Source organism: Coregonus clupeaformis, chromosome 16, assembly GCF_020615455.1.
Source record: "Coregonus clupeaformis isolate EN_2021a chromosome 16, ASM2061545v1, whole genome shotgun sequence".
NCBI lineage: Eukaryota > Metazoa > Chordata > Actinopteri > Salmoniformes > Salmonidae > Coregonus > Coregonus clupeaformis.
The window spans coordinates 30,211,371-30,239,189 of NC_059207.1; the positions used below are offsets into that span (position 1 = coordinate 30,211,371).

A 27,819-nucleotide genomic window follows, 5' to 3' on the forward strand; every position below is an offset into this window, starting at 1 on the left:
CTCTAGTAGCAGCCTAATCTTGATCTTAGTAGGCTAACACGTTGTGTGCTGTCTTTATTCCACAGTCTGAGAGCCAATTATTCCAATCACAAAGACTATGTATTATACTGGACAGCACAGTGTGTTATTATTGCTAACTTATGTTGTTATTATTACTGCTGTGGTGTGTGTGTGTGTGTGTGTGTGTATGTGTGTGTGTGTGTTATCGCACGCTGTGTTCTGTGCCTAGGAGAGTTAGTCTGGCTGTAGTCCATGCAGCTGGAAGCCATCATAGAGCCAATTACTGTCTGTCTGTCTGTCTGTCTGTCTGTCTGTCTGTCTGTCTGTCTGTCTGTCTGCCTGTCTGTCTGTCTGTCTGTCTGTCTGTCTGTTTGTCTGTGTGTCTGTCTGTCTGTCTGTCTGTCTGTCTGTCTGTGTGTGTGTGTGTGTGGATGTGTGGGTGTGTGCGTGTGTGTGTGTGTATATGTGTGTATGTATATTGTGATTCTGTCTATGGACACATCTAGAGACCCCTTCCCCCTTTCATATCAACACATACACACACGCAGGTATGCACCCACACACACACACAAACACACACACACACACACACACATACACACCCTACCCCTAGTCTCCATTTCTGCCCCCCTTTACGTCTCTCCTCCTCCCTTACACTCTCTAGATCCTGCCCACCTGAGTAGAAAGGAGAGAGAAAAGGAGATGAGAGGCTTACTCATCTAGAGATTCATCTAAACAGATTGTAAACACTTTGGACCAAATCATGTCTTATAAACCCGTCTGACCAATGTGGTGTGTGTGTGAGTGTGTGTGCGTGCCTGCGATTGTGTGGGCGGGCGGGCGTGAGTGTGTGTGTGCAGGGGGGGTTACAGTGTAAACATGTGAAGGGTGTAATGAGGATAAAGTGACGCTGTGAACAAGTCAGCCATTGTGTTCCTTCCTACCTGCTGTTGAACACACACACATGCATTCACACACACACACAAGCACGCACAAACTCAAACAAACACACCAGGCTGGAGTTGGTTAGTTTCTGCGAAGTCCGGTTTTTTATTAAATTAAATGTCTCTCTCTCTCTCTCTCTCTCTCTCTCTCTCTCTCTCTCTCTCTCTCTCTCTCTCTCTCTCTCTCTCTCTCTCTCTCTCTCTCTCTCTCTCTCTCTCTCTCTCTCTCTCTCTCTCTCTCTCTCTCTCTCTCTCTCTCTCTCTCTCTCTCTCTCTCTCTCTCTCTCTCTCTCTTCCAGTTAGAACCTCTTTGATGCACACATGCACATTCATACTCACACACAGACAAACACACACATTTTATGAAGTTGTATGTCACTGGATGCAGACATATGTTAGAAAGTTACAATGGGTGGATAAGAACGAGAGAATGATGTAGAGATCGATGAAGAAAACAATTAACAGAATATAAAGTCTCATTGTTCCATATAAAGCCTCTTGCAGTGGGGGTTGAGAATCCAAGAGCCTTGCCAATACACTCACACACAGTCTCAAGAACGCAAGCACGCATACACACACACACACACACACACACACACACACACACACACACACACACACACACACACACACACACACACACACACACACAGGGATGTGATTGGGTGTTAGGCCAGAGTCTCTCTCTAGGAGAAGGAAACTCACATTCCTGTGATCAGGAGTCATGAAGTATCAGGTTCCATAGACTGTGGCAGGACCCTCAGACAAACACACACACACACACACACATTCACACGCACACACACACACACACACATCGATTCTTTGGAATAACCTTTTTTTCTGTGGACTCCCACTGCTCTGAATCTGTGTGTGTGAGTGTGTTTGGTTTTACTATCATTGTGGGGACCAGAAGTCCTGACAAGGATAGTAAAACAAGGAACATTCAGACAAGTGGGGACATTTCGCCGATCCCCACAAGGAAAAAGGCTATTTTAGGCTTAGCGGTTAGGTTTAGGTTTAGGTTTACAATTAGGGTTAAAATTAGGGTGAAGGGTTAGGAGTTAGGTTTAGGGTTAGGGGTTTGACTTATGGTTAGGGTTAAGGTTAGGTTAAGGGTTAGGGTTTGGGATTATGGAAAATAGGATCAACTGTTTGGATAGTAAAACAAACATGTGTGTGTGTAAATCTAGATTACAGGTGGTTCCTGTGTCAGTGCCTGACATAGAGAGGTGAGTTGTGGAAGATTCTACAACAGGACAGAGAGCAGAGGGGAGGACCACTGGCAGTGTTGAGTAACACATCAGTCAGTCACCTGTCAGTCCAGCAGAGGGCAGCATCACTCCTAACCAGACTGGAGTTGACAAAACAGCCATGCCTCTAATCCTAACCCTTACCCTAGCTTCATGTCTGCACCCGGATCAACCATTACCCCAGCCATAACCCTAACCCCAACCCTAACCCTTACCCTAGCTTCATGTCTGCACCCGGATCAACCATTATCCCAGCCATAACCATAACGTCATATTCAATACACACACACTACTTAATTTATAGCCTCCACACACACACTACTGACTTTATAGCCTCCACGTCACTTTCTATGCTTCTCTCCTCTGTTCTCATCACAGATAAATAGCATTGCATGTATTCTTTACCCATTCTTTATTGAGGTGTAATCCTAGTAGTCTCACTGGGACTTTTCCCCTTCTTTCTAGGAACCAAAGGCCTTTTTTACAAAAGGTTGTCGGGCCGTGAGCTATGCGCATGTCAAAATCATGTTTATTCCATCAAGGAACGATAACTACTAGATGACTAGATGTCTGTGGGTGTAATTAGCCCAGCTCGTTAGTCTGTCTCGTTAAGGTGGTTACGTAACTGTAATTGTGTTTAATGACCAGATGACTCTGCCAGGGGAACAAACACAGCCGTGGGCTTTTAGATTCCTGCATTCGTCTGCCTCACAGTGTTGAGTGGTGTGTGTGTGTGTGTGTGTGTGTGTGTGTGTGTGTGTGTGTGTGTGTGTGTGTGTGTGTGTGTGTGTGTGTGTGTGTTTACATTGTGAGTGGGTCATTATTGCACTTGGGAGGATGATCAGTCTGAAAAACAGAACAGACAATGGAGGGAGCCATAACATACCATGCACTACTAACATGTTTGCTACTCTGTGCACTTGTGCTGCTTTTCTCTTGCCTGCATGTTGCTAGGTCTCTCTTAGGCAGGAAGGTTCAAGGTAAAAAGAGAAGAAGAAAAACACAATACGATAAAGGTGTCAACTGCGGGCGTGGCATTCCAGCTGTAATTACCTGATTTCACACACACAGAATCCAAGAGCCTTGCCCACGCGCACACACACACACAAACAAACACACACGTAAGCATGTGAGTGCACATGCACACAGACACACATGCACATGCAGACACACACTTCCCAGCAGGTGACTAGTTCATAGTCTTCGAAAACAAGTGACAGAGGCACCTATCCTTCCTACCAGATCACCCCATTCAGCCAGATAAGGAGGAATGTCACATCAGAGTTCACAATGACATACAGTCAGGTCCTTTTTTAGATGTTTTTTAATTACTTGTTAAACAAAATCTAGTTCTCCAAGCAATTTTATTAATATAAAATAAGATAATTTCCCCATTTTATTTTGCTTACAACATAGCTCAGTATTTGCATAATTTATTTTATACAGTCCCCTGTAGCTCAGTTGGTAGAGCATGGCGCTTGCAACGCCAGGGTTGTGGGTTCGTTTCTCACAGGGGGCCAGTATGAAAATGTATGCACTCACAAACTGTAAGTCGCTTTGGTGCAATTTTCACATGTATGTGGTACATTTTCACAAATCTAAACAGATCATCAAAATGGCTCATGTTTCAAAACTCTAAGCACATTTTCAATTGACTGAGTACAAAGTCACTTGTTCACTGCACCAAATGACTCTTTCAATTTGGATGCATTTTCAATCTAAGTATCTAATGCAATATTCACTTTACTTTTGATATGATTTTCTTGTCATTTGTTAACAATAAAATGATATAGTGCCTAGTTAACGTATAGAGTTTGATAACTGCACCAGTCAAAATGTTGGACACACCTACTCATTCAAGGGTTTTACATTTTTAAAACTATTTTTTACATTGTAGAATAATAGTGAAGACATCAAAACTATGAAAGAACACACATGGAATCATGTAGTAACCAAAAAAGTGTTAAACAAATCAAAATATATTTTATATTTGAGATTCTTCAAATAGCCACCCTTTGCCTTGATGACAGCATTGCACACTCTCTCAACCAGCTTCACCTGGAACTCTTTTCCAACAGTCTTGGAGGAGTTCCCACATATAATGAGCACTTGTTGGCTGCTTTTCCTTCACTCTGCCATCCGACTCATCCCAAACCATCTGAATTGGGTTGAGGTCGGGGGATTGTGGAGGCCAGGTCATCTGATGCAGCACTCCATCACTCCTTCTTGGTCAAATAGCCTGGAGGTGTGTTGGGTCATTGTCCTGTTGAAAATAAATGATAGTCCCACTAAGCCCAAACCAGATGGGATGGCGTATCGCTGCAGAATGCTGTGGTAGCCATGCTGGTTTGAATTCTAAATAAATCCCAGACTGTGTCACCACCAAAGCACCCCCACACCATAACACCTCCTCCTCCATGCTTTACGGTGGGAACTACACATGCGGAGATCATCCATTCACCCACACTGCGTCTCACAAAGACATGGCGGTTGGAACCAAAAATCTCAAATTTGGACTCCAGACCAAAGGACACATTTCCACCGGTCTAATGTCCATTGCTCATGTTTCTTGGCCCAAGCAGGTCTCTTTTCATTATTGGTGTCCTTTAGTAGTGTTTTTTTTGCAGCAATTCGACCATGAAGGCCTGATTCACACAGTCCCCTCTGAACAGTTGATGTTGAGATGTGTCTGTGACTTGAACTCTGAGAAGCATTTATTTGGGCTGCAATTTCTGAGGCTGGTAACTCTAATGAACTTATCCTCTGCAGCAGAGGTAACTCTGGGTCTTCCATTCCTGTGGCGGTCCTCATGAGAGCCAGTTTCATCATAGCGCTTGATGGTTTTTGCGACTGCACTTGAAGAAACTTTCAAAGTTCTTAAAATGTTCTGTGTTGACTGATCTTCATGTCTTAAAGTAATGATGGACTGTCGTTTCTCTTTGCTTATTTGAGCTGTTCTTGCCATAATATGGACTTGGTCTTTTACCAAATAGGGCTATCTTCTGTATACCCCCCCTACCTTTTCACAACACAACTGATTGACTCAAATGCATTAAGAATGAAATAAATTCCACAAATTAACTTTTAAGAAGGCACACCTGTTAATTGAAGTGCATTCCAGGTGACTACTTCATGAAGCTGGTTGAGAGAATGCCAAGAGTGTGAAAAGCTGTCATCAAGGTAAAGGGTGGCTATTTGAAGAATCTCAAAGAAAAAATATATTTTGATATATTTAACACTTTTTTGGTTACTACATGATTCCATATGTGTTATTTCATAGTTTTGATGTCTTCACTATTATTCTACAATGTAGAAAATAGTAAAAATAAAGAAAAACCCTTGAATGAGTAGGTGTTCTAAAACTTTTAACTGGTACTGTACATTTATGTTGGAAGGTAAAACCAAATGCTAAATGGATGTGGCTTTAAATACTACATCATCATTCTCCATCAACCAGTGTGCTTCAATAGAACAAAGTGGAAAGAGTCACTCTATGTGCTACCATTTGGAATAGTGTAGTGTAAAATGCATGCTGAAATACCTGGGTTGTATTTAACAGTATTCTATTCATTATCTGAATTTCATTGATACACTATTAGCTGATGAATTTCAAGGAGAGAGACAGGCGATAGTGATCAGTTGGCAAGTCACATTAAAAATGTGATCTTGTTCAAGGTTGCATGGGGCAGAAATGGCATACAACACCGTGCTAGGTTTTTACAGTAGCCAACAGCTTTACAATACCCCTATTTCAGATAATATGTCCTATGGGGGAAAAAAGTATTTAGTCAGCCACCAATTGTGCAAGTTCTCCCATTTAAAAACATGAGAGAGGCCTATAATTTTCATCATAGGTACACGTCAACTATGACAGACAAAATGAGATTTTTTTTCTCCAGAAAATCACATTGTAGGATTTTTAATGAATTTATTAGCAAATTATGGTGGAAAATAAGTATTTGGTCAATAACAAAAGTTTCTCAATACTTTGTTATATACCCTTTGTTGGCAATGACACAGGTCAAACGTTTTCTGTAAGTCTTCACAAGGTTTTCACACACTGTTGCTGGTATTTTGGCCCATTCCTCCATGCAGATCTCCTCTAGAGCAGTGATGTTTTGGGGCTGTCGCTGGGCAACACGGACTTTCAACTCCCTCCAAAGATTTTCTATGGGGTTGAGATCTGGAGACTGGCTAGGCCACTCCAGGACCATGAAATGCTTCTTACGAAGCCACTCCTTTGTTGCCCGGGCGGTGTGTTTGGGATCATTGTCATGCTGAAAGACCCAGCCACGTTTCATCTTCAATGCCCTTGCTGATGGAAGGAGGTTTTCACTCAAAATCTCACGATACATGGCCCCATTCATTCTTTCCTTTACACAGATCAGTCGTCCTGGTCCCTTTGCAGAAAAACAGCCCCAAAGCATGATGTTTCCACCCCCATGCTTCACAGTAGGTATGGTGTTCTTTGGATGCAACTCAGCATTCTTTGTCCTCCAAACACGACGAGTTGAGTTTTTACCAAAAAGTTCTATTTTGGTTTCATCTGAACATATGACATTCTCCCAATCCTCTTCTGGATCATCCAAATGCACTCTAACAAACTTCAGATGGGCCTGGACATGTACTGGCTTAAGCAGGGGGACACGTCTGGCACTGCAGGATTTGAGTCCCTGGCGGCGTAGTGTGTTACTGATGGTAGGCTTTGTTACTTTGGTCCCAGCTCTCTGCAGGTCATTCACTAGGTCCCCCCGTGTGGTTCTGGGATTTTTGCTCACCATTCTTGTGATCATTTTGACCCCACGGGGTGAGATCTTGCGTGGAGCCCCAGATCGAGGGAGATTATCAGTGGTCTTGTATGTCTTCCATTTCCTAATAATTGCTCCAACAGTTGATTTCTTCAAACCAAGCTGCTTACCTATTGCAGATTCAGTCTTCCCAGCCTGGTGCAGGTCTACAATTTTGTTTCTGGTGTCCTTTGACAGCTCTTTGGTCTTGGCCATAGTGGAGTTTGGAGTGTGACTGTTTGAGGTTGTGGACAGGTGTGTTTTATACTGATAACAAGTTCAAACAGGTGCCATTAATACAGGTAACGAGTGGAGGACAGAGGAGCCTCTTAAAGAAGAAGTTACAGGTCTGTGAGAGCCAGAAATCTTGCTTGTTTGTAGGTGAGCAAATACTTATTTTCCACCATAATTTGCAAATAAATTCATTAAAAATCCTACAATGTGATTTTCTGGAATTTCTTTTTTCAATTTGTCTGTCATAGTTGACGTGTACCTATGATGAAAATTACAGGCCTCTCTCATCTTTTTAAGTGGGAGAACTTGCACAATTGGTGGCTCACTAAATAAAAAATTTCCCCACTGTAGGTACTGTATAAGGATAATGAAACTGTAAGACTGACACATTTTTAAACATGCTCACAACCTGCCATTGGATAAAAAAAAAAAAAAAAAAAAAAAAAAATTGCGCATGTCAAGTTTTAGTCAAAGACTGTATGGAAAATGTGACCGACCGGCTCGATTCGGTCTTCCGTAGCAAAATTTGAAATTGTGTTTTTTACATTGGATAAAAGGCACATGAAAGTTCACATGTTCCAGAAGGCATTTCTGCCAAAAAACACATTTAGATTTTTTAAAAAAGTTTGCGTTCAAATGGCGCTCCTGTGAAGTAGTGACGCGCGACATACGCCTAGTTTCCTGAAACGAGACACAAATGATAAAACTCTCTCTATAGGGTAAATCTCTCACTGGTCAAAAGTCATGATGCTAACAGTTGTGTGGCTGGCTATTGGACAGGACCTGCTGATAGAACACCCATAGGTCAAGGCCATCTCTCTCTCACACACACACACATTATCAAAGTTAAGTTGCATGTGGTTGAACTTTATCACTCTTGTTCATCAGAGGAGGAGAGTAGGAATGTTGTGCGAGGTATAAAAACAGTGGTGGGAGCCCTGCTACAGCACAGCTTCAGAGCCGCTGCCACACACTGCACCCTGCCCTACTGGATACATATATGCCTGGACCACATCGCACACAGGTAGGACACGCACTGCACTACGCATCCTTCTCTCCTCTCTTTAATGCTTCTGTCTTCCTTTCCTCTTGTTTTTTATTACTTATTCTACAGATTTTTATTTCTGATAATTGTTTTATTATTATTATTATTCCTTGTTTGTGCTTTTCTTTTTCATCTGTATGCTCTTGTAAATCTGTACTAACTGGAAGGCAACATTTTCGTAGTGGAAAAGAGAACAGATCTGCGCAAAAATGGGAAAGTTGGACATGCCAATACTTCATCCTATGTAGATAGTATTATATAAAGATACTGTTAAATAGTAATATTATCAAGAAATAAAGAATGATGAATGGTCACTCTTTAAGGTGAGGTACTGATAACAGAACAGAACAAAATGTTGGTCATAATATAAATCTCACTGCAAATGAAGAGTAGAGTGTGTGACTCATTCATGTTTCTGAGCGTTTGTTTACATCATTTATTTTGAGTAGAATATTAATATGATAAAAGAAAAGGAAAGCTTCAGAGCAGATGCATTGAAGCATGCATGTTTTGGTCCTTAGACCTTCCTCAGGCTGCATGCAAAGAGCAGTGAGAATGATACTTTTTATTTGTTGCACACATTGAGTCAAACACAGGTGTCCCTCATCAATGTGTGCAATCAAGAAAAAGTTGCATTCACACTGCTCTTTGAATGCAGTAGAGTTGCACCCTTTCCTTTTGTTTAGTTCTTTTGAGAATTTTGGATTTTTGTTCTCTAAAGAGCACACTGTAAAAAGTGTGTTCAGCCAACTTAAAAAAATCAAGGCAACCACCTACAATACAATTTCTAGTTCACTTAACTTTAGGGGAAGAAAAGTTCTGCTTACATACATTATTAAGTTGTCTCAACAGTTGAGTAAACTAGACATTATATTGCAGCTGGTTAACTTGAAAACTTTTCTCATTTCAAGTCCTCTTAATTAAACGATGTAAGGACATCATCAGCTGAACTATTTAAACTCCATGGACTCAAACCCAGGTCCAGCGACTGTCACCTTAGTCATTATGCCAAGAGATCTGAAGTTGGATTACCTATAAAATAGCTGTTTGCTCAATTATGGAAATTATTTGTTATTGACAGATACACATTTTTTATTGTGGTTGAGACCAGTATGGTAATGTTATACATGGCATCACCTTTAGCTCCTTTCAAGTTTCAGTCATGATCCAATTAATGTTTCTTACAAATCTGCTAACAACAGACCAGATAAACAGGTAAAACAATCTCACTAATGGTGTGAACAAATCCACTTACCTTTTTGCTATATCTGGTTTAATGCATCATATCTCAGCCTCTGAAATACATGTTTAAGTTGTAAACTGGTTCCTGACAAGTAAATTGACAAAAATAAAGTAAAATTCAACTTGCCGAAAGGCTCAATGGGTAATATGTTAATGATACACATGTATTTAAGCCAACACAGTATTTTACGTTGCGAGTCTCAGCAAACTGAACTCTCTTGTGTGATCAACTCAGAACTTTCAGGACAGTTTCACTATTTCAGTTCACTCAATATTGTTTTTCTAATTGGGTTAGTGGAGTATTCCATGCCAGCTCAACAATTTCCCAATTTGAAGTCCAGCCAACTTGGATATTTAAGCTAAATTGACTTTTTATATGTTAAATTTGTTTTACAGTGCAGCACCTACACCAATTAGTGGTGTGCAATATTAGAATAATATTTTGGGGGGATAACTCTTAACATGACTTATAGTATCTTCTGTAGGATATTCCCAAGAATATCTCCAGTTTCTACAGTGCCTCAACGCAATAACTTCCATCCGCATTCCAGTCAAAGGTAAGCCAGGCCATAGATGGGTCTTTGTGTGTCATAATCATAATGATAACATCAATTGAGAGCTTCAAGTTCCATGGTGTCCACATCACTTCGGACCTATCATGGTCCAAACAAACCAACACAGTCGTGAAGAGGGTACGACAATGCCTCTTCCCCCTCAGGAGGCTGAAAAGATTCGGCATGGGCCCTCAGATCCTCAAAATGTTCTACAGCTGCACCATTGAGAGCATCTTGACTGGTTGCATCACTGCTTGGTATGAAAGCGGCTCGGCATCCGACCGCAAGGCGCTAGAGAGGGTAGTGCGTACGGCCCAGTACATCGCTGGGGCCAAACTCCCTGCCATCCAGGACCTCTATACCAGGCGGTGTCAGAGTAAGGCCCTAAAAAATGTCAAAGACTCCAACCACCCAAGTCATAGACTCTCTCTGCTACTGCACGGCAAGTGTACCGGAGTGCCAAGTCTGTGACCAAAAGGCACCTGAACAGCTTCTACCCCCAAGCCATAAGACTGCTGAACAGTTAATAAAATGGCTACCTAGACTATTTACATTGACCCCCTTTATTATTTATTTATTCATCTTAATTGTTTTGCACTGACTCCCTTGCACTGGCTCTATGCACACACTTAAGTTACACATACTATACTGACACGCCAACACACACACACACACACACACACACACACTACATACGCTCACACACACAAAACACACACACATATGCATATTGATGCCACACACACACTCACACAGACACACTGCTGCTACTCTGTTTATTATATATCCTGATTGCCTTGTCACTTTTACCCCTATCCACATGCAATGTTCCCTGTAAGCTGTATGTGTGTGAGGGCTCGCAGTAGCCTGAGACTACCGAGCAGCTCCCCAGGACTGCCATGCAGAGCGCAGAATAAATATCAGCCCACTGAGAGAAGCACAAGATTGAACTTCAAGTTTTCCCTGTTAGTTAACACTATCAACGTTTCCCTTTACTGTGGCAATTGTGATCGAATCAACACAATATTAGCCACTTTCAATGCAACATCCCGAAACAAAATAAACTATGGAAGATATTTTGTTGTAGGCAGAACGCATAGGAGTAGGATTCTATTGAGCACGACTCAGACCGTATCCTACACAGACCGGTGTGGCATAGCCAATCAGAGCTGCAGTAGGCCTATATAGACCATTGCCATATATGACCATTGCCATATATGGATGATCTGTGCCATTTACTTCGAACTGGACTGTGTTTACAGCTGTGGTCCTGAGTAGATGCACTTGTTTTGGGATCAAAGCAAGAGCTGCATAATAATATAATAATAATAATAATAATAATAATAATAATAATAATAATAATAATAATAATAATATAATATGCCATTTAGCAGACGCTTTTATCCAAAGCGACTTACAGTCATGTGTGCATAAATTTTTACGTATGGGTGGTCCCGGGGATCGAACCCACTACCCTGGCGTTACAAGCGCCATGCTCTACCAATTGAGCTACAGAGGACCAGATGTAGCTGCATGTAGCCACTTGTGCACATTTTGTTGATATCCTTTGCTATTTAGTGAGTTATTAGCCCAGTTATAGATAATTTGGAGTCAGCAATAGGGGAGGGATTGCTTCCTACAAGAGCACAAAACGTACACATTTCTAGACATTTTTGAAAAGCAAGTCAGGTAAAGAGCGTTTTTTTTGTCTTAAATGGGCAGTGTTGTATTTTGAGACAGGCTTGAATAAGCTAAGTAGTCAATAGACAGAAGGTAGCATAATTTCTCTGATTCTCTGTAATAATGGTATGGGAATAATAATGCATTTTATTTTGTAAAGTGTTTTTTTGCATCAAACAACACAACAACATTTTCAGTCACCTGTGGATAAACAGGTTAATGTCAAGCCATGTATATTATATTTCAAAAGTTTCATGGAATGTAGGTCTACATTGAACACCACACATTGGCTGCTATTGTAGGCTGAATGATAGAACAGCTATTTCCATGTTTCTCCATAGTTTTTTGTATGGTAGGCCTCTCTGGTAGGCCTACATTATGATCAAATAGCCACAGTAGCCTACTTGGCCACTGTTAAAACTGTAACTCAAAGCAGGTACAGCCTCAGTGTTCACAGTAAACGCGCGCTGGAAGTTGCACTGAATTTTCACAAAGTTCAAGTTTGCACTCAGCAGACCTGAAATTTGCTCAGTGCCGAAAAAAATTAGAGGGAACATTGCCCACATGTACATACTGTATTAGCTCAGCTACTTCGTACCCCGGCACATTGACTCTGTACTGGTACTTCTTCTATATAGCCTCATTATTGTTTTTATTGTGTTACTATTTCCTTTTTTTATTTAGCTAATATTTATCTTCCCTTTTAACGCTGCACTGTTGGGAATGGGCTCGTAAGTAAGCATATCACTGTGAAGTCTACACCTGTTGTATTAGGTGCAAATAAAATGTGATTTGATTTGATTTGATTTGAATCACTTTGCGTGAGGTTTTTTAGGACATCACCAGGCTGCTCAGAGGGTTGTTTTTAGGAGATTATGCTCAAAGCGCTAACTAAAACAAAATAATAGTAGCTATGCCAACTAAAATGCTGATGAATAAAGAATGACAGAACAAGATAAAATAACAGGCTACACCATTAACAATAGAAAGAACTGTACATACACTGAACAAAAATATAAACGCAACTTGTAAAGTGCTGGTCCCATGTTTCAAGAGCTGTTTACATTTGTGGGGAAAAACTCATTCTGATTGGCTGGGCCTGGCTCCCCAGTGGGTGGGCCTATGCCCTCCCAGGCCCACCCATGGCTGCGCCCCTGCCCAGTCATCTGAAATCCATAGATTAGGGCCTAATGAATTCATTTCAATTGACTGATTTCCTTTTATGAACTGTAACTCAGCAAAATCTTTGAAATTGCTGCATGTTGCGTTTATATTTTTGTTCAGTATAATATTTGTATAATTGAACAATGTTGAACCTTTTCTATGTTGTGTCGAAGTAGTTGTATTGACTTGGGTCTTTGTCTGGGTCCAGGTTTACAGCAAGTTTAACTCTCTGTTCTTCTCCTCCACGCAGCAGGAGCAGCAGCCACTGATGGCCAACCCGAATCCAGAGGTGTCAGGGGGAGGGGAACAGAAGGTGGCCCAGGGGGAGAACGCCGAGGTTGGGAAGCCTGCAGTCCCCACCTGCCAGCAGAAGGCCAAGGCCCGGCTCCTACTGTTACTGTCCTACTTCTCAGGAGACATGGAGGTGTTTGCAGAGTGGATGAAGAGTAAGTATATATTATATTTTAATATGGCACTTCTCCAAATAGGCAAAGTTTATCTTATAAAGTTAGTCAAAAACATTGACAAATCATTGAATCAATTATTATTATTTTTTTTTACTTAACATGTACCTTGAGGTAGTGAATTCAACAGAATGCTTTTGCAACAAATAAAATACATCACTAATCATTATCCAACACAGAGACAGACACTAGAGCCCCAATTCCACATTTTACTGTACAGTGTATGGCTTTGACTCCTTGTCCAATGGCAATATCCATGAGAAGAGCAAACACGTCCAGACCGTCCCAAGCCCAGGATCGTCCCAAAAAGGACTGTGACAACATTGAAAAAGAAAGACATTCATGCAGAAAAGTATACAATATAGCTCTGTTGAAATCTCTCTGCAAATTGACAGCCTGTCTAAGACCTATGCTGGGGACTGTATGTACACTACTGGTCAAAAGTTTTAGGACACCTACTCATTCAAGGATTTTTCTTTATTTTTACTATTTTCTACATTGTAGAATTATAGTGAAGACATCAAAACTATGAAATAACACATCATGTAGTAAACAAAAAAGTGTTGAACAAATCAAAAAATATTTTATATTTGAGATTCTTCAAATAGTCACCCTTTGCCTTGATGACAGCTTTGCACACTCTTGGCATTCTCTCAACCAGCTTCATGAGGTAGTCACCTGGAATGCATTTCAATTAACAGGTGTGCCTTCTTAAAAGTTAATTTGTGGAATTTCATTTGAGCCAATCAGTTGTGTTGTGACAAGGTAGGGGGGGTATACAGAAGATAGCCCTATTTGGTAAAATACCAAGTCCATATTATGGCAAGAACAGCTCAAATAAGCAAAGAGAAACGACAGTCCATCATTACTTTAAGACATGAAGGTCAGTCAATCCCGAAAATGTCAAGAACTTTGAAAGTTTCTTCAAGTGCAGTCGCAAAAACCATCAAGCGCTATGATGAAACTGGCTCTCATGAGGACCGCCACAGGAATGGAAGACCCAGAGTTATCTCTGCTGCAGAGGATAAGTTCATTAGAGTTACCAGCCTCAGAAATTGCAGCCCAAATAAATGCTTCACAGAGTTCAAGTAACAGACACATCTCAACATCAACTGTTCAGAGGAGACTGCGTGAATCAGGCCTTCATGGTCGAATTATTGCAAAGAAACCATTACTAAAGGACACCAATAATAAGAAGAGACTTACTTGGGCCAAGAAACACAAGCAATGGACATTAGACCGGTGGAAATGTGTCCTTTGCTCTGGAGTCCAAATTTGAGATTTTTGGTTCAAACCGTCTTTGTGAGACACGGTGTGGGTGAACGGATGATCTCCGCAAGTGTAGTTCCCCACCGTAAAGCATGGAGGAGGTGTTATGGTGTGGGGGTGCTTTGCTGGTAACACTTTCTGTGATTTATTTAGAATTCAAGGCTAACTTAACCAGCATGGCTACCACAGCATTCTGCAGCGATACTCCATCCCATCTTGTTTGGGCTTAGTGGGACTATCATTTGTTTTTCAACAGGACAATGACCCAACACACCTCCAGGCTGTGTAAGGTCTATTTGACCAAGAAGGAGAGTGATGGAGTGCTGCATCAAATGACCTGGCCTCCACAATCCCCCAACCTCAACCAAATTGAGATGGTTTGGGATGAGTCGGACCGCAGAGTGAAGGAAAAGTAGCCAACAAGTGCTCAGCATGTGGGAACTTCTTCAAGACTGTTGGAAAAGCATTCCAGGTGAAGCTGGTTGAGAGAATGCCAAGAGTGTGCAAAGACTCTCTCTTTCTCCCTCACCCACTGCCCATCTCCACTCTCCCCCTCCAGAACAGTTCTTCCTGCTCCAGCTGTTAGACTGGGTTCTCCGTGGTGCTGCCCAGGTCATGTTTGTCAACAACCCTCTGAGTGGCCTGGTGATCTTTGCTGGGCTGATCCTGCAGAACCGCTGGTGGGCTCTCAACGGCTTCGTGGGCACACTCTTCGCCACCATCTCTGCCCTCATACTGCAACAGAGCAGGTGTGTGTGTGTCCATGTGTGTGCGTGTGTCTGCTTGTGCGTGCCCTAGAGTGAACATGTGTGTATGCAATCTCTGTGTGTCTGTCTCTCTTTTAGGGGTGCGATCGCAGCGGGGCTATATGGTTACAATGGGATCTTGGTGGGGCTGCTGATGGCTGTGTTCTCTAACGCTGGAGACTGGTACTGGTGGCTCCTACTGCCCAACATCGTCATGTCTATGACCTGGTGAGTTCGATAGTGCCACCAGATACCCATCAGATGGCCTGATAACCACCATCTCATGTGGTTTTGCACGTGAATCAAACATTCAAAGAATGTCCTATTTTCAGTACCAGTAAAAGATGGCTATCTGGCCCATTAAGATCACCATCTGGTCAAAGCAACATTTCTCACATCATGATGTCAAACTGACAGACTATTTTGCCTGTCTCTATTATTTCGAGTTTTATTTATGTCTGCCTCTATCACATCATCGGGTCAAAATGACATTAATGACTTTCTACTTTGTCTAACTGACTTTCACTAATGTCAGTTATTATGGTCCTGCCCTACTGGCACATATCGAGCCATATCTGCAGTACACTAATAGACTTGTGACAATCACCATTTCTTAGAAAGGACAGGGAAATAACTTTCACCACATGGTAAAAACAAGAATTGCCGATGCCTAACTAGATTTGACCTTGACTGTGACTTGTGACTGCTGGAAAGATGTGGTTATTATGTATCATTATGGTAAAGCAGCATACATTAACCTCCTCCAGCCCTATAGTGTCCAGTGCGTTGGCGTCCATTAACAGTCGTTGGGACCTGCCAGTGTTCACTCTTCCCTTCAACATCCTGGTGTGTCTCCACATGGTGGCTACAGGCCACTACAACCACTACTTCCCCCAAGTCCTCATCCAGCCACGCACAGAACTAGCCAACATCACCTGGGCTGAGGTCGACGTAGCTAAGGTAATACACAAAGCAGGGTGTACGTGTGTGTGTGTGTGTGAGAGAGAGAGAAAGTGAGTGTGTGTATACTGTTTCTGTGTGTTGTGTCAGTGACTGGTGTGTGGTTGTGTGAGTGTGTTCAGGAAGGTGTGTACAGGTGTATTCTAGAAACTTCCAGGCTGAGTCATTCAGGCAGTAACTCTGGGAATCCCATCTATCTGGAAAGGCCACATGCCAGAAATAGTTCACATACACAGTATTATGCACTTATGTACCCTCAGACACTGAGACGTAGATTCCCTGAGAATTATGATGGATACATTCTTGTGTGTGCGTTGAGGGTTTGAACCATTTTACTATTTTTGTCCGATTTTGATTTATATGTGTGCCAGAAGGTGTGTTTGTGTCACGGTGCCTGTGGGTTTTGATGATGTGATTGCCCCTTGCCACACACACATGCACGCACACACGCATCTGATCACATCTCTGTCTCTCTCCTCAGCTGTTTACAGCAGTGCCAGTAGGTATAGGCCAGGTGTATGGGTGTGATAACCCCTGGACAGGAGGAATCTTCATGATCGCTCTCTTCATTTCCTCTCCCATCACCTGTGCTCACGCTACCATTGGATCCGCAGTCGGCATGGTCTCAGGTAGACACACACACGTACATAAACACCAGACTACACACAACATGAGTGTTCCAGATCAGGTATTTGAAGTGGACAGTATCGTTCAGCTGAGTGAATCCCAGTGTGGGTTATTTTCCTGTAGGTCTGGCCCTGGCGGCTCCATTTGAGGCTATCTACTTTGGTCTGTGGGGGTATAACTGTGTTCTAGCCTGCATCGCTATCGGAGGGATGTTCTACGCTCTCACCTGGCAGGTACACTTGCTGGCAATCACCTGTGGTGAGTTCACACTACAAGGCCAACTGGGGACCTCGTCTCTGTGTCACATGACTGGTTAAAGGCCTTAAAGAGTTGGATGGGTGGTACTGTTGCAATATGATTGAATTTGACTGTGCCTTTTCTTCACCAGCGTTCTTCTGTGCATATCTGGGCTCAGCCATCACTAATGTCATGTCCACAGTAAGTACAATGTTATGAGAATATTACATATTCATGCTGTTATCTATACAGTAGCCTAATTTCATTCACACAATGTAGGACACACAAACACATTTTGAAAATACACTGAGACCGCACTCAACGAGCTGTATAAGGTCAACAAGAAACAAGAAAATGCTCATTCACTCTTAGTGGCCGGGGATTTTAATGAAGGAAAACTTAAATCAGTTTTACCTCATTTCTACCAGCATGTAATATGTGCAACCAGAGGGGGAAAAAACTCTAGACCACCTTTACTTCACACACAGAGACTTATACAAAGCTCTCCCCCGCACTCCATTTGGCAAATCTGAACATAATTCTAACCACCTGATTCCTGCTTACAAGCAAAAACTAAAGCAGGAAGTACCAGTGACTCGCTCAATAAGGAAGTGGTCAGATGACACAGATGCTAAGCTACAGGACTGTTTTGCTAGCACAGACTGGAATATGTTCCGGGACCACAACAGTCACCGGCTACATCAATAAGTTCATCGATGACATCGTCCCCACAGTAACCGTACGTACAGTGCCTTGAAAAAGTGTTCATCCCCCTTGGCGTTTTTCCTATTTTGTTGCATTAAAACCTGTAATTTAAATGGATTTTTAATATGGATTTCATGTAATGGACATACACAAAATAGTCAAAATTGGTGAAGTGAAATGAAAAAAGGAACTTGTTTAAAAAGAAATTAAAAATGGAAAAGTGGTGTTCGCCAAAAGGCATGTGGGAGACTCCCCAAACATATGGAAGAAGGTACTCTGGTCAGATAAAATTGAGCTTTATGGCCATCAAGGAAAACGCTATGTCTGGCGTCAACCCAACACCTCTCATCACCCCGAGAACACCATCCCCACAGTGAAGCATGGTGTTGGCAGCATCATATGCTGTGGGGATGTTTTTCATCGGCAGGGACTGGGAAACTAGTCAGAATTGAAGGAATGATGGATGGCGCTAAATACAGGGAAATTATTGAGGGAAACGTGTTTCAGTCTTCCAGAGATTTGAGACTGGGACGGAGGTTCACCTTCCAGCAGGACAATGACCCTAAGCATACTGCTAAAGCAACACTCGAGTGGTTTAAGGGGAAACATTTAAATGTCTTGGAATGGCCTAGTCAAAGCCCAGACCTCAATCCAATTGAGAATCTGTGGTATGACTTAAAGATTGCTGTACACCAGCGGAACCCATCCAACTTGAAGGAGCTGGAGCAGTTTTGCCTTAAAGAATGGGCAAAAATCCCAGTGGCTAGATGTGCCAAGCTTATAGAGACATACCCCAAGGGGGGGTTGTGAATAGTTATGCACGCTCACGTTTTCTGTGTTTTTGTCTTATTTCTTGTTTGTTTCACAAAAAAAAACATTTTGTGTAAATCAAATAATACGAATCCCCCAAAAAAGGGTGAATACTTTCGCAAGCCACTGTACATACCCCAACCAGAAGCCATGGATTACAGGCAACATCTGCACTGAGCTAAAGGGTAGAGCTGCCACTTTCAAGGAGCGGGACTCTAACCCGGACGCTTACAAAAGCATGCGCTGACCAACTGGCAAGTGTCTTCAGTGACATTTTCAACCTGTCCCTGACCGAGTCTATAATACCTACATATTTCAAGATGACCACCATAGTCCCTGTGGCCAAGAACGCCAAGGTAACCTGCCTAAATGACTACCGACCCGTAGCACTCACGTCTGTAGCCATGAAATGCTTTGAAAGAATGGTCATGGCTCACATCAACACCATCATCCCAGAAACCCTAGACCCACTCCAATTCGCATACCACCCCAACAGATCCACAGATGACACAATCTCTATTGCACTCCACACTGCCCTTTCCCACCTGGACAAAAGGAACACCTACGTGAGAATGCTGTTCATTGACAGCTCAGCGTTCAACACCATAGTGCCCTCAAAGCTCATCACTAAGCTAAGGACCCTAGGACTAAACACTTCCCTCTGTAACTGGATCCTGGACTTCCTGACAGAACCGCCTATAGGGAGGAGGTTAGAGACCTGACAGTGTGTCGCCAGGACAACAACCTCTCCCTCAACGTGATCAAGACAAAGGAGATGATCGTGGACTACAGGAAAAGGAGGGCCAATCACATCAATGGGGCTGTAGTGGAGCAGGTCGAGAGCTTCAAGTTCTTTTGTGTCCATATCACCAACAAACTATCATGGTCCATACACACCAAGGCAGGTGTGAAGAGGGCACGACAACGCCTATTCCCCCTCAGGAGACTGAAAAGATTTGGCATGGGTCCTCAGATCCTAAAAAAGTTATACAGCTGCACCAGAGAGCATCCTGACTGGTATGGCAACTGCTTGGCATCCGACCGCAAGGCGCTACATAGGGTAGTGCATACGGCCCAGTACATCACTGGGGCCAAGCTTCCTGCCGTCCAGGACCTCTATACCAGGCGGTGTCAGAGGAAGGCCCTAAAAATGGTCAAAGACTCCAGCCACCCTTTTTTTGTCATTTAGCAGACGCTCTTATCCAGAGCGACTTACAGGAGCAATTAGGGTTAAGTGCCTTGGTCAAGGGCACAGACAGATTTTTCATCTAGTCGGCTCGGGGATTAGAACCAGCGACCTTTCGGTTACTGGCACAACGCTCTTAACCACTAAGCTACCTGCCCCCCCCGACTTCTCTCTGCTACCGCACGGCAAGTGATACCGGAGCGCCAAGTTTAGGTCCAAAAGGCTCATTAACAGCTTCTACCCCCAAGCCATAAGACTGCTGAACGGTTAATCAAATTGCTACCTGGACTATTTGCATTGACCCCCCCCCCTTTTTTTTACGCTGCTGCTACTCGCTGTTTATCATCTATGCATAGTCACTTTACCCCTACCTACAGTGAGGGAAAAAAGTATTTGATCCCCTGCTGATTTTGTACGTTTGCCCACTGACAAAGAAATGATCAGTCTATAATTTTAATGGTAGGTTTATTTGAACAGTGAGAGACAGAATAACAAAAAAAAAATCCAGAAAAACGCATGTAAAAAATGTTATAAATTGATTTGCATTTTAATGAGGGAAATACGTATTTGACCCCCTCTCAATCAGAAAGATTTCTGGCTCCCAGGTGTCTTTTATACAGGTAACAAGCTGAGATTAGGAGCACACTCTTAAAGGGAGTGCTCCTAATCTCAGTTTGTTACCTGTATAAAAGACACCTGTCCACAGAAGCAATCAATCAATCAGATTCCAAACTCTCCACCATGGCCAAGACCAAAGAGCTCTGCAAGGATGTCAGGGACAAGATTGTAGACCTACACAAGGCTGGAATGGGCTACAAGACCATCGCCAAGCAGCTTGGTGAGAAGGTGACAACAGTTGGTGCGATTATTCACAAATGGAAGAAACACAAAAGAACTGTCAATCTCCCTCGGCCTGGGGCTCCATGCAAGATCTCAACTCGTGGAGTTGCAATGATCATGAGAACGGTGAGGAATCAGCCCTGAACTACACGGGATGATCTTGTCAATGATCTCAAGGCAGCTGGGACCATAGTCACCAAGAAAACAATTGGTAACACACTACGCCGTGAAGGACTGAAATCCTGCAGCGCCCGCAAGGTCCCCCTGCTCAAGAAAGCACATATACAGGCCCGTCTGAAGTTTGCCAATGAACATCTGAATGATTCAGAGGAGAACTGGGTGAAAGTGTTGTGGTCAGATGAGACCAAAATGGAGCTCTTTGGCATCAACTCAACTCGCCGTGTTTGGAGGAGGAGGAATGCTGCCTATGACCCCAAGAACACCATCCCCACCGTCAAACATGGAGGTGGAAACATTATGCTTTGGGGGTGTTTTTCTGCTAAGGGGACAGGACAACTTTACTGCATCAAAGGGACGATGGACGGGGCCATGTACCATCAAATCTTGGGTGAGAACCTCCTTCCCTCAGCCAGGGCATTGAAAATGGTTTGTGGATGGGTATTCCAGCATGACAATGACCCAAAACACACGGCCAAGGCAACAAAGGAGCGGCTCAAGAAGGAGCACATTAAGGTCCTGGAGTGGCATAGCCAGTCTCCAGACCTTAATCACATAGAAAATCTGTGGAGGGAGCTGAAGGTTCCAGTTGCCAAACGTCAGCCTCGAAACCTTAATGACTTGGAGAAGATCTGCAAAGAGGAGTGGGACAAAATCCCTTCTGAGATGTGTGCAAACTTGGTGGCCAACTACAAGAAATGTCTGACCTCTGTGATTGCCAACAAGGGTTTTGCCACCAAGTACTAAGTCATGTTTTGCAGAGGGGTCAAATACTTATTTCCCTCATTAAAATGCAAATCAATTTATAAAATTTTTGACACGTGTTTTTCTGGATTTTGTTGTTGTTATTCTGTCTCTCACTGTTCAAATAAACCTACCATTAAAATTATAGACTGATCATGTCTTTGTCAGTGGGCAAACGTACAAAATCAGCAGGGGATCAAATACTTTTTTCCCTCACTGTACATGTACATATTACCTCGACTAACCTGTACCCCCGCACATTGACTCAGTACCGGTAAATATTTTCTTAACTCTTGTAAGTAAGCATTTCACGGTAAGGTCTACACCTGTTGTATTCAGCGCATGTGACAAATAAAACTTGATTTGAAATCTCTTAAATTTGACTCTCTCCCTCTACCTCTCTCTCTTTGTTCAGTTTGGCCTGCCAGCCTGCACCTGGCCCTTCTGTCTCTCCGCCCTCACCTTCCTTCTGTTTACCACGGAAACCAACACCATCTTCAAGCTACCGCTGGCTAACGTGGCCTACCCCGAGAGGAACCTGCGCTTCTTCTGGAAGCTCCGCAAGAAGGAGAAGCTGGAGAGAGAGGAGAAGGAGAGAGCGGAAGAGAAGAAAAGAGATAAGGAAAAGTGCAGGGCAAAGGAGCAGGAGCTGATAGGTCACGATAAAGAGGTGCTGAGGATTGAGATGGAGAGAATGGATGGGAAAGAGAAGCGTGATGGTATGGAAAGCAAGCACATTAATTACATTATGATTCAGGAGAGAGAGATGATGGAGGGGGCCTTGAGTGAAGTGAGCAGCATGGAAAATGTCTGAGCTCAACAACAGACTCCAGATGTTTTACTATGTACAGTGCTATGAAAAAGTATTTGCCCCCTTTCTAATTTTCTCCACTTTTGCATATTTGTGATACTGAATGTTATCAGATATTCAACCAAAACCTAATATTAGATAAAGGGAACATAAGTGAACAAATAACACAACAATTACATATTTATTTCATGAACAAAGTTATGCAACACCCAATTCCCCTGTGTGAAAAAGTAATTGCCCCCTTACACTCAATAACTGGTTGTGCCACCTTTAGCTGCAATGACTCCAACCAAATGCTTCCTGTAGTTGTTGATCAGTCTCTCACGTCGCTGTGGAGGAATTTTGGCCCACTCTTCCATGCAGAACTGCTTTAACTCAGTGACGTGTGGGTTTTCAAGCATGAACTGCTCGTTCCAAGTCCTGCCACAACATCTCAATTGGGATTAGGTCTGGACATTGACTAGGCCATTCCAAAACTTCAAATGTGTTGCTTTTTAGCAATTTTCATGTAGACTTGATTGTGTGTTTTGGATCATTGTCTTGCTGCATGACTCAGCTGCGCTTCAGCTTCAGCTCACAGACGGATGGTCTGACATTCTCTTGTAGAATTCTCTGATACAAAGCAGAATTCATGGTTCCTTCTATTAAGGCAAGTCGTCCAGGTCCTGAGGCAGCAAGCATCCCCAAACCATCACACACCACCACCATGCTGACCTTGGTATGATGTTCTTACTGTGGAATGCAGTGTTTGGTTTTCGCCAGGCATAATGGGACCCATCTCGTCCAAAAAGTTGACTCAAGTTTGCCAAAAAGCACCTGGATGATCATCAAGACTCTTGGAAGAACGTTTTATGGACAGATGATTCAAAAGTATAACTTTTTGGACGACATGGTTCCAGTAATGCCTGGCGAAAACCAAACTCTGCATTCCACAGTAAGAACATCATACCAAAGGTCTAGCATGGTGGTGGTGGTGTGATGGTTTGGGGATGCTTTGCTGCCTCAGGACCTGGACAACTGAGATAATTTATTTAATTTGGGATATGTATTCCAAGTATATCCACATCACCATCAGACCATTTTATTGGTAAACTACATGGTAATGTAAACATTTTATTTTTTAGTGATCCAATACGTACAGTGGGGAAAAAAAGTATTTAGTCAGCCACCAATTGTGCAAGTTCTCCCACTTAAAAAGATGAGAGAGGCCTGTACTTTTCATCATAGGTACACGTCAACTATGACAGACAAAATGAGAAAAGAAAATCCAGAAAATCACATTGTAGGATTTTTAATGAATTTATTTGCAAATTATGGTGGAAAATAAGTATTTGGTCAATAACAAACGTTTCTCAATACTTTGTTATATACCCTTTGTTGGCAATGACACAGGTCAAACGTTTTCTGTAAGTCTTCACAAGGTTTTCACACACTGTTGCTGGTATTTTGGCCCATTCCTCCATGCAGATCTCCTCTAGAGCAGTGATGTTTTGGGGCTGTCGCTGGGCAACACGGACTTTCAACTCCCTCCAAAGATTTTCTATGGGGTTGAGATCTGGAGACTGGCTAGGCCACTCCAGGACCTTGAAATGCTTCTTACGAAGCCACTCCTTCGTTGCCCGGGCGGTGTGTTTGTGATCATTGTCATGCTGAAAGACCCAGCCACGTTTCATCTTCAATGCCCTTGCTGATGGAAGGAGGTTTTCACTCAAACGTTACATGGCCCCATTCATTCTTTCCTTTACACGGATCAGTCGTTCTGGTCCCTTTGCAGAAAAACAGCCCCAAAGCATGATGTTTCCACCCCCATGCTTCACAGTAGGTATGGTGTTCTTTGGATGCAACTCAGCATTCTTTGTCCTCCAAACACGACGAGTTGAGTTTTTACCAAAAAGTTATATTTTGGTTTCATCTGACCATATGACATTCTCCCAATCCTCTTCTGGATCATCCAAATGCACTCTAGCAAACTTCAGACAGGCCTGGACATGTACTGGCTTAAGCAGGGGGACACGTCTGGCACTGCAGGATTTGAGTCCCTGGTGGCGTAGTGTGTTACTGATGGTAGGCTTTGTTACTTTGGTCCCAGCTCTCTGCAGGTCATTCACTAGGTCCCCCGTGTGGTTCTGGGATTTTTGCTCACCGTTCTTGTGATCATTTTGACCCCACGGGGTGAGATCTTGCGTGGAGCCCCAGATCGAGGGAGATTATCAGTGTTCTTGTATGTCTTCCATTTCCTAATAATTGCTCCCACAGTTGATTTCTTCAAACCAAGCTGCTTACCTATTGCAGATTCAGTCTTCCCAGCCTGGTGCAGGTCTACAATTTTGTTTCTGGTGTCCTTTGTCAGCTCTTTGGTCTTGGCCATAGTGGAGTTTGGAGTGTGACTGTTTGAGGTTGTGGACAGGTGTCTTTTATACTGATAACAAGTTCAAACAGGTGCCATTAATACAGGTAACGAGTGGAGGACAGATGAGCCTCTTAAAGAAGAAGTTACAGGTCTGTGAGAGCCAGAAATCTTGCTTGTTTGTAGGTGAGCAAATACTTATTTTCCACCATAATTTGCAAATACATTCATTAAAAATCCTACAATGTGATTTTCTGGATTTTTTCCCCTCAATTTGTCAGTCATAGTTGACGTGTACCTATGATGAAAATTACAGGCCTCTCTCATCTTTTTAAGTGGGAGAACTTGCACAATTGGTGGCTGACTAAATACTTTTCCCCCCCACTGTAATATAGTACATTTATCATAATTTGGTTGTAATCCAGAGGTTAGAAAATGTATCTAGATCCTCTATGAGGCTGTGGAGGTATTCAAGTTGTGGATTTAAAAGAAAACATGAATCATCAGCGTACAATGACACCTTTGTTTTTAAGCCCTGGATTTCTAATCCCTTGATATTATTGTTGGATCTGATTTTAATAGCTAACATCTCGATGCCAATAATAAATAGATATGCCGATACTGGACAACCTTGTTTCACTCCTCTTGACAGTTTATAACTTTCTGAGAAATAGCCATTATTGACTATTTTACACCTAGGGTTACTATACATGATTTTAACCCAATTTATAAGAGATTGTCCAAAATTGAAATGATCCAGGCATTTATATATAAACCCCAGTCATACTTTATCAAATGCCTTTTCGAAGTCTGCTATGAATAGTAGGCCTGGCTTCCCAGATTTTTCATAGTGTTCTATTGTTTCCAGTACTTGCCTTATATTATCTCCAATGTATCACCCATGTAAAAAACCTGTCTGATTAATGTCCGACAATACCTTTTTAATTCTGTGCGCTATACATTTTGCTAGAATTTTTGCATCACAACACTGAAGTGTAAGGGGCCGGCAATTTTTTAAATGGACTGGATCTTTATATTTTCCACTTGTATCCTGTTTCAGTAATAATGAAATCAGGCCTTCTTCTTGAGTGTCTGATAATCTACCATTTACATAAGAGTGGTTAAAACATGCTAATAACGGTCCTCTGAGTATATCAAAAAAGGTTTGGTATACCTCGACTGGTATGCCATCCAACCCTGGAGTTTTCCCGGACTTAAAGTCTTTAATTGCATCCAAAAGTTCCTCCTCTGTAATTTCACCTTCACATGAGTCTTTCTGTATGGCTGTCAATTTTACATTATCAATAGAAAAAAAATCTCTACAATTTGCTTCAGTTAGAGGAGATGGAGGTGACTGAAACAAAAACATATGCTTAAAGTACTTTGTTTCCTTCAAAGTATCATTTGGTGAATCATGGGTGACTCCGTCATTTGTAACCAGTTTCAATAAATTATTTTTGGTAGCATTCCTATGTGGAAGATTTAAAATAATTTGGTGCATTTTTCCCCATATTCCATCCAGTTTGCTTTATTTTTATAATATATTACACCTGATCTTTCTTGAATAAGTTTCTCCATTTCTTTTAGTTTTTCCTCTAATTTATTCTGAGCCTCTATGTTACAGTTTTATTGCTATCTGTTCTGTTAGACCTTCTATTTCCTTTGTTAGTGTGGACTCTTTTGACCTAAAATACTTTTGTTTTCGAGATGAATACTGAATTGCATGGCCTCTAAAAGGCACATTTAAAGGTGTCCCATACAATAAGGGGATTTGCTGTAGCTATGTTGTGTCGGAAAAAAAATCAGTTATAAATTCCTTTGTCCTAGTTAAAAACAAGTTATCATCCAATAGGCTTTGATTAAATTTCCAATATCCTCGCCCCACGTGGAAATTCAGTAAGAGTAATGTATATGCCAATTATATGATGGTCCGACCGCATTCTGTCCCCTATCAACACTTTCTTAACTTTTGGTACCAGAGAGAATGACATAAGAAAGTAGTCAAGACGACTAGCTTGATTGAGTCTCCGCCATGTATATCTCACTAGATCAGGATATTTAAGCCTCCATATATCTACTAGTTCTAATGTATCCATGACATTCACGATTTCCTTAAGAGCATGAGGGTGATTGTTTGTAGTGTGATTTCCTTTACAGTCCATTGAGCTATTTAAAACGGTATTATAATCTCCCACCATAATAATAGAGTCTTGAATTGCTTGCAAGGTCGATAATTTATTATATATATTTTCAAAGAAGTGTGGATCATCATTATTTGGTCCGTAAAGGTTAATGAGCCATATTTGTTTATGGTCCAATAACATATTTAAAATAATCCATCTACCTTGCGTATCTGTTTGGACAATTTGCACATTCGGATCGAAATTACTATTAATTAATATCATCACCCCTTTTGAGTTTCTTAGCCCATGGGAGAAGTATATTTCGCCCCCCCATTCCTTTTTCCACGCAACTTCATCTAGAATTGTTGAATGAGTTTCCTGTAAACAATAGATATTATATTCCTTCTCTTTGAGCCATGTAAATATTGTTCTTATTTTGTTATTATCTGCTAAGCCATTACAATTATAACTGGCTATACTTATTTCACCACATACCATAATGAGATACAAGTTTCAAATCTATTTGTCATTATATATGTTTGTAAATTTACCAATAGAAAATACCATAGTGATTGAGTGTCCATATAGCTATACCATGATATTTGCAATGTTACTAAATAACCCTCCAATTGTTCTCCACTAATTCCCCCCTCCCCATCCCAAGTTGGGCCGTCATCCCAGTGATCAGCATACCACCCCTGTCCCCCCGGATCCCTATGCCCCCGAGGGGCCAGGACCCATCCATCGAAAACATCACATAGTGCCACCCACAAAACAGAAGCAGGTCAACGGCCAAAAGCATTTCCAATGCTCTCACCTCAATATACTTATATAGCTATTTAAAAAATATCTATTCAAATATCTTGCATA

The 27,819-nt window shown here is 42.1% G+C and overlaps 1 protein-coding gene across 2 annotated transcripts; it reads left to right on the plus strand.

The window, feature by feature from the left end:
* Positions 1 to 8,179: 8,179 nt before the first annotated feature.
* On the plus strand, positions 8,180 to 22,563 carry slc14a2 (solute carrier family 14 member 2). Of its 2 annotated transcripts, none has more exons than XM_041900026.1 (10): positions 8,180 to 8,242; positions 9,991 to 10,062; positions 13,154 to 13,349; positions 15,196 to 15,385; positions 15,482 to 15,610; positions 16,150 to 16,342; positions 16,824 to 16,971; positions 17,093 to 17,227; positions 17,358 to 17,407; positions 22,084 to 22,563. In XM_041900026.1, the coding sequence occupies exons 3-10, from the start codon at positions 13,172 to 13,174 to the stop codon at positions 22,480 to 22,482; spliced, it is 1,422 nt and encodes a 473-aa protein (XP_041755960.1). In that variant the 5' UTR covers positions 8,180 to 8,242; positions 9,991 to 10,062; positions 13,154 to 13,171; the 3' UTR covers positions 22,483 to 22,563. The 2 variants fall into 2 exon arrangements, with proteins under 2 accessions (XP_041755960.1, XP_041755961.1); XM_041900027.2 differs by having other exon boundaries at positions 17,093 to 17,202; positions 22,084 to 22,412.
* The last annotated feature ends 5,256 nt before the right edge of the window (positions 22,564 to 27,819 follow it).

What these genes read in the sequence shown, in the direction of transcription:
- slc14a2 (XM_041900026.1), top strand. Translation starts at nt 13,172, where the DNA reads ATGGCCAACCCGAATCCAGAGGTGTCAGGGGGAGGGGAACAGAAGGTG. An exon ending in CGCAGTCGGCATGGTCTCAG is followed by an intron (nt 16,972 to 17,092) that starts GTAGACACACAC and finishes ATTTTCCTGTAG; the next exon opens with GTCTGGCCCTGGCGGCTCCA. An exon ending in CTTGCTGGCAATCACCTGTG is followed by an intron (nt 17,228 to 17,357) that starts GTGAGTTCACAC and finishes TTTCTTCACCAG; the next exon opens with CGTTCTTCTGTGCATATCTG.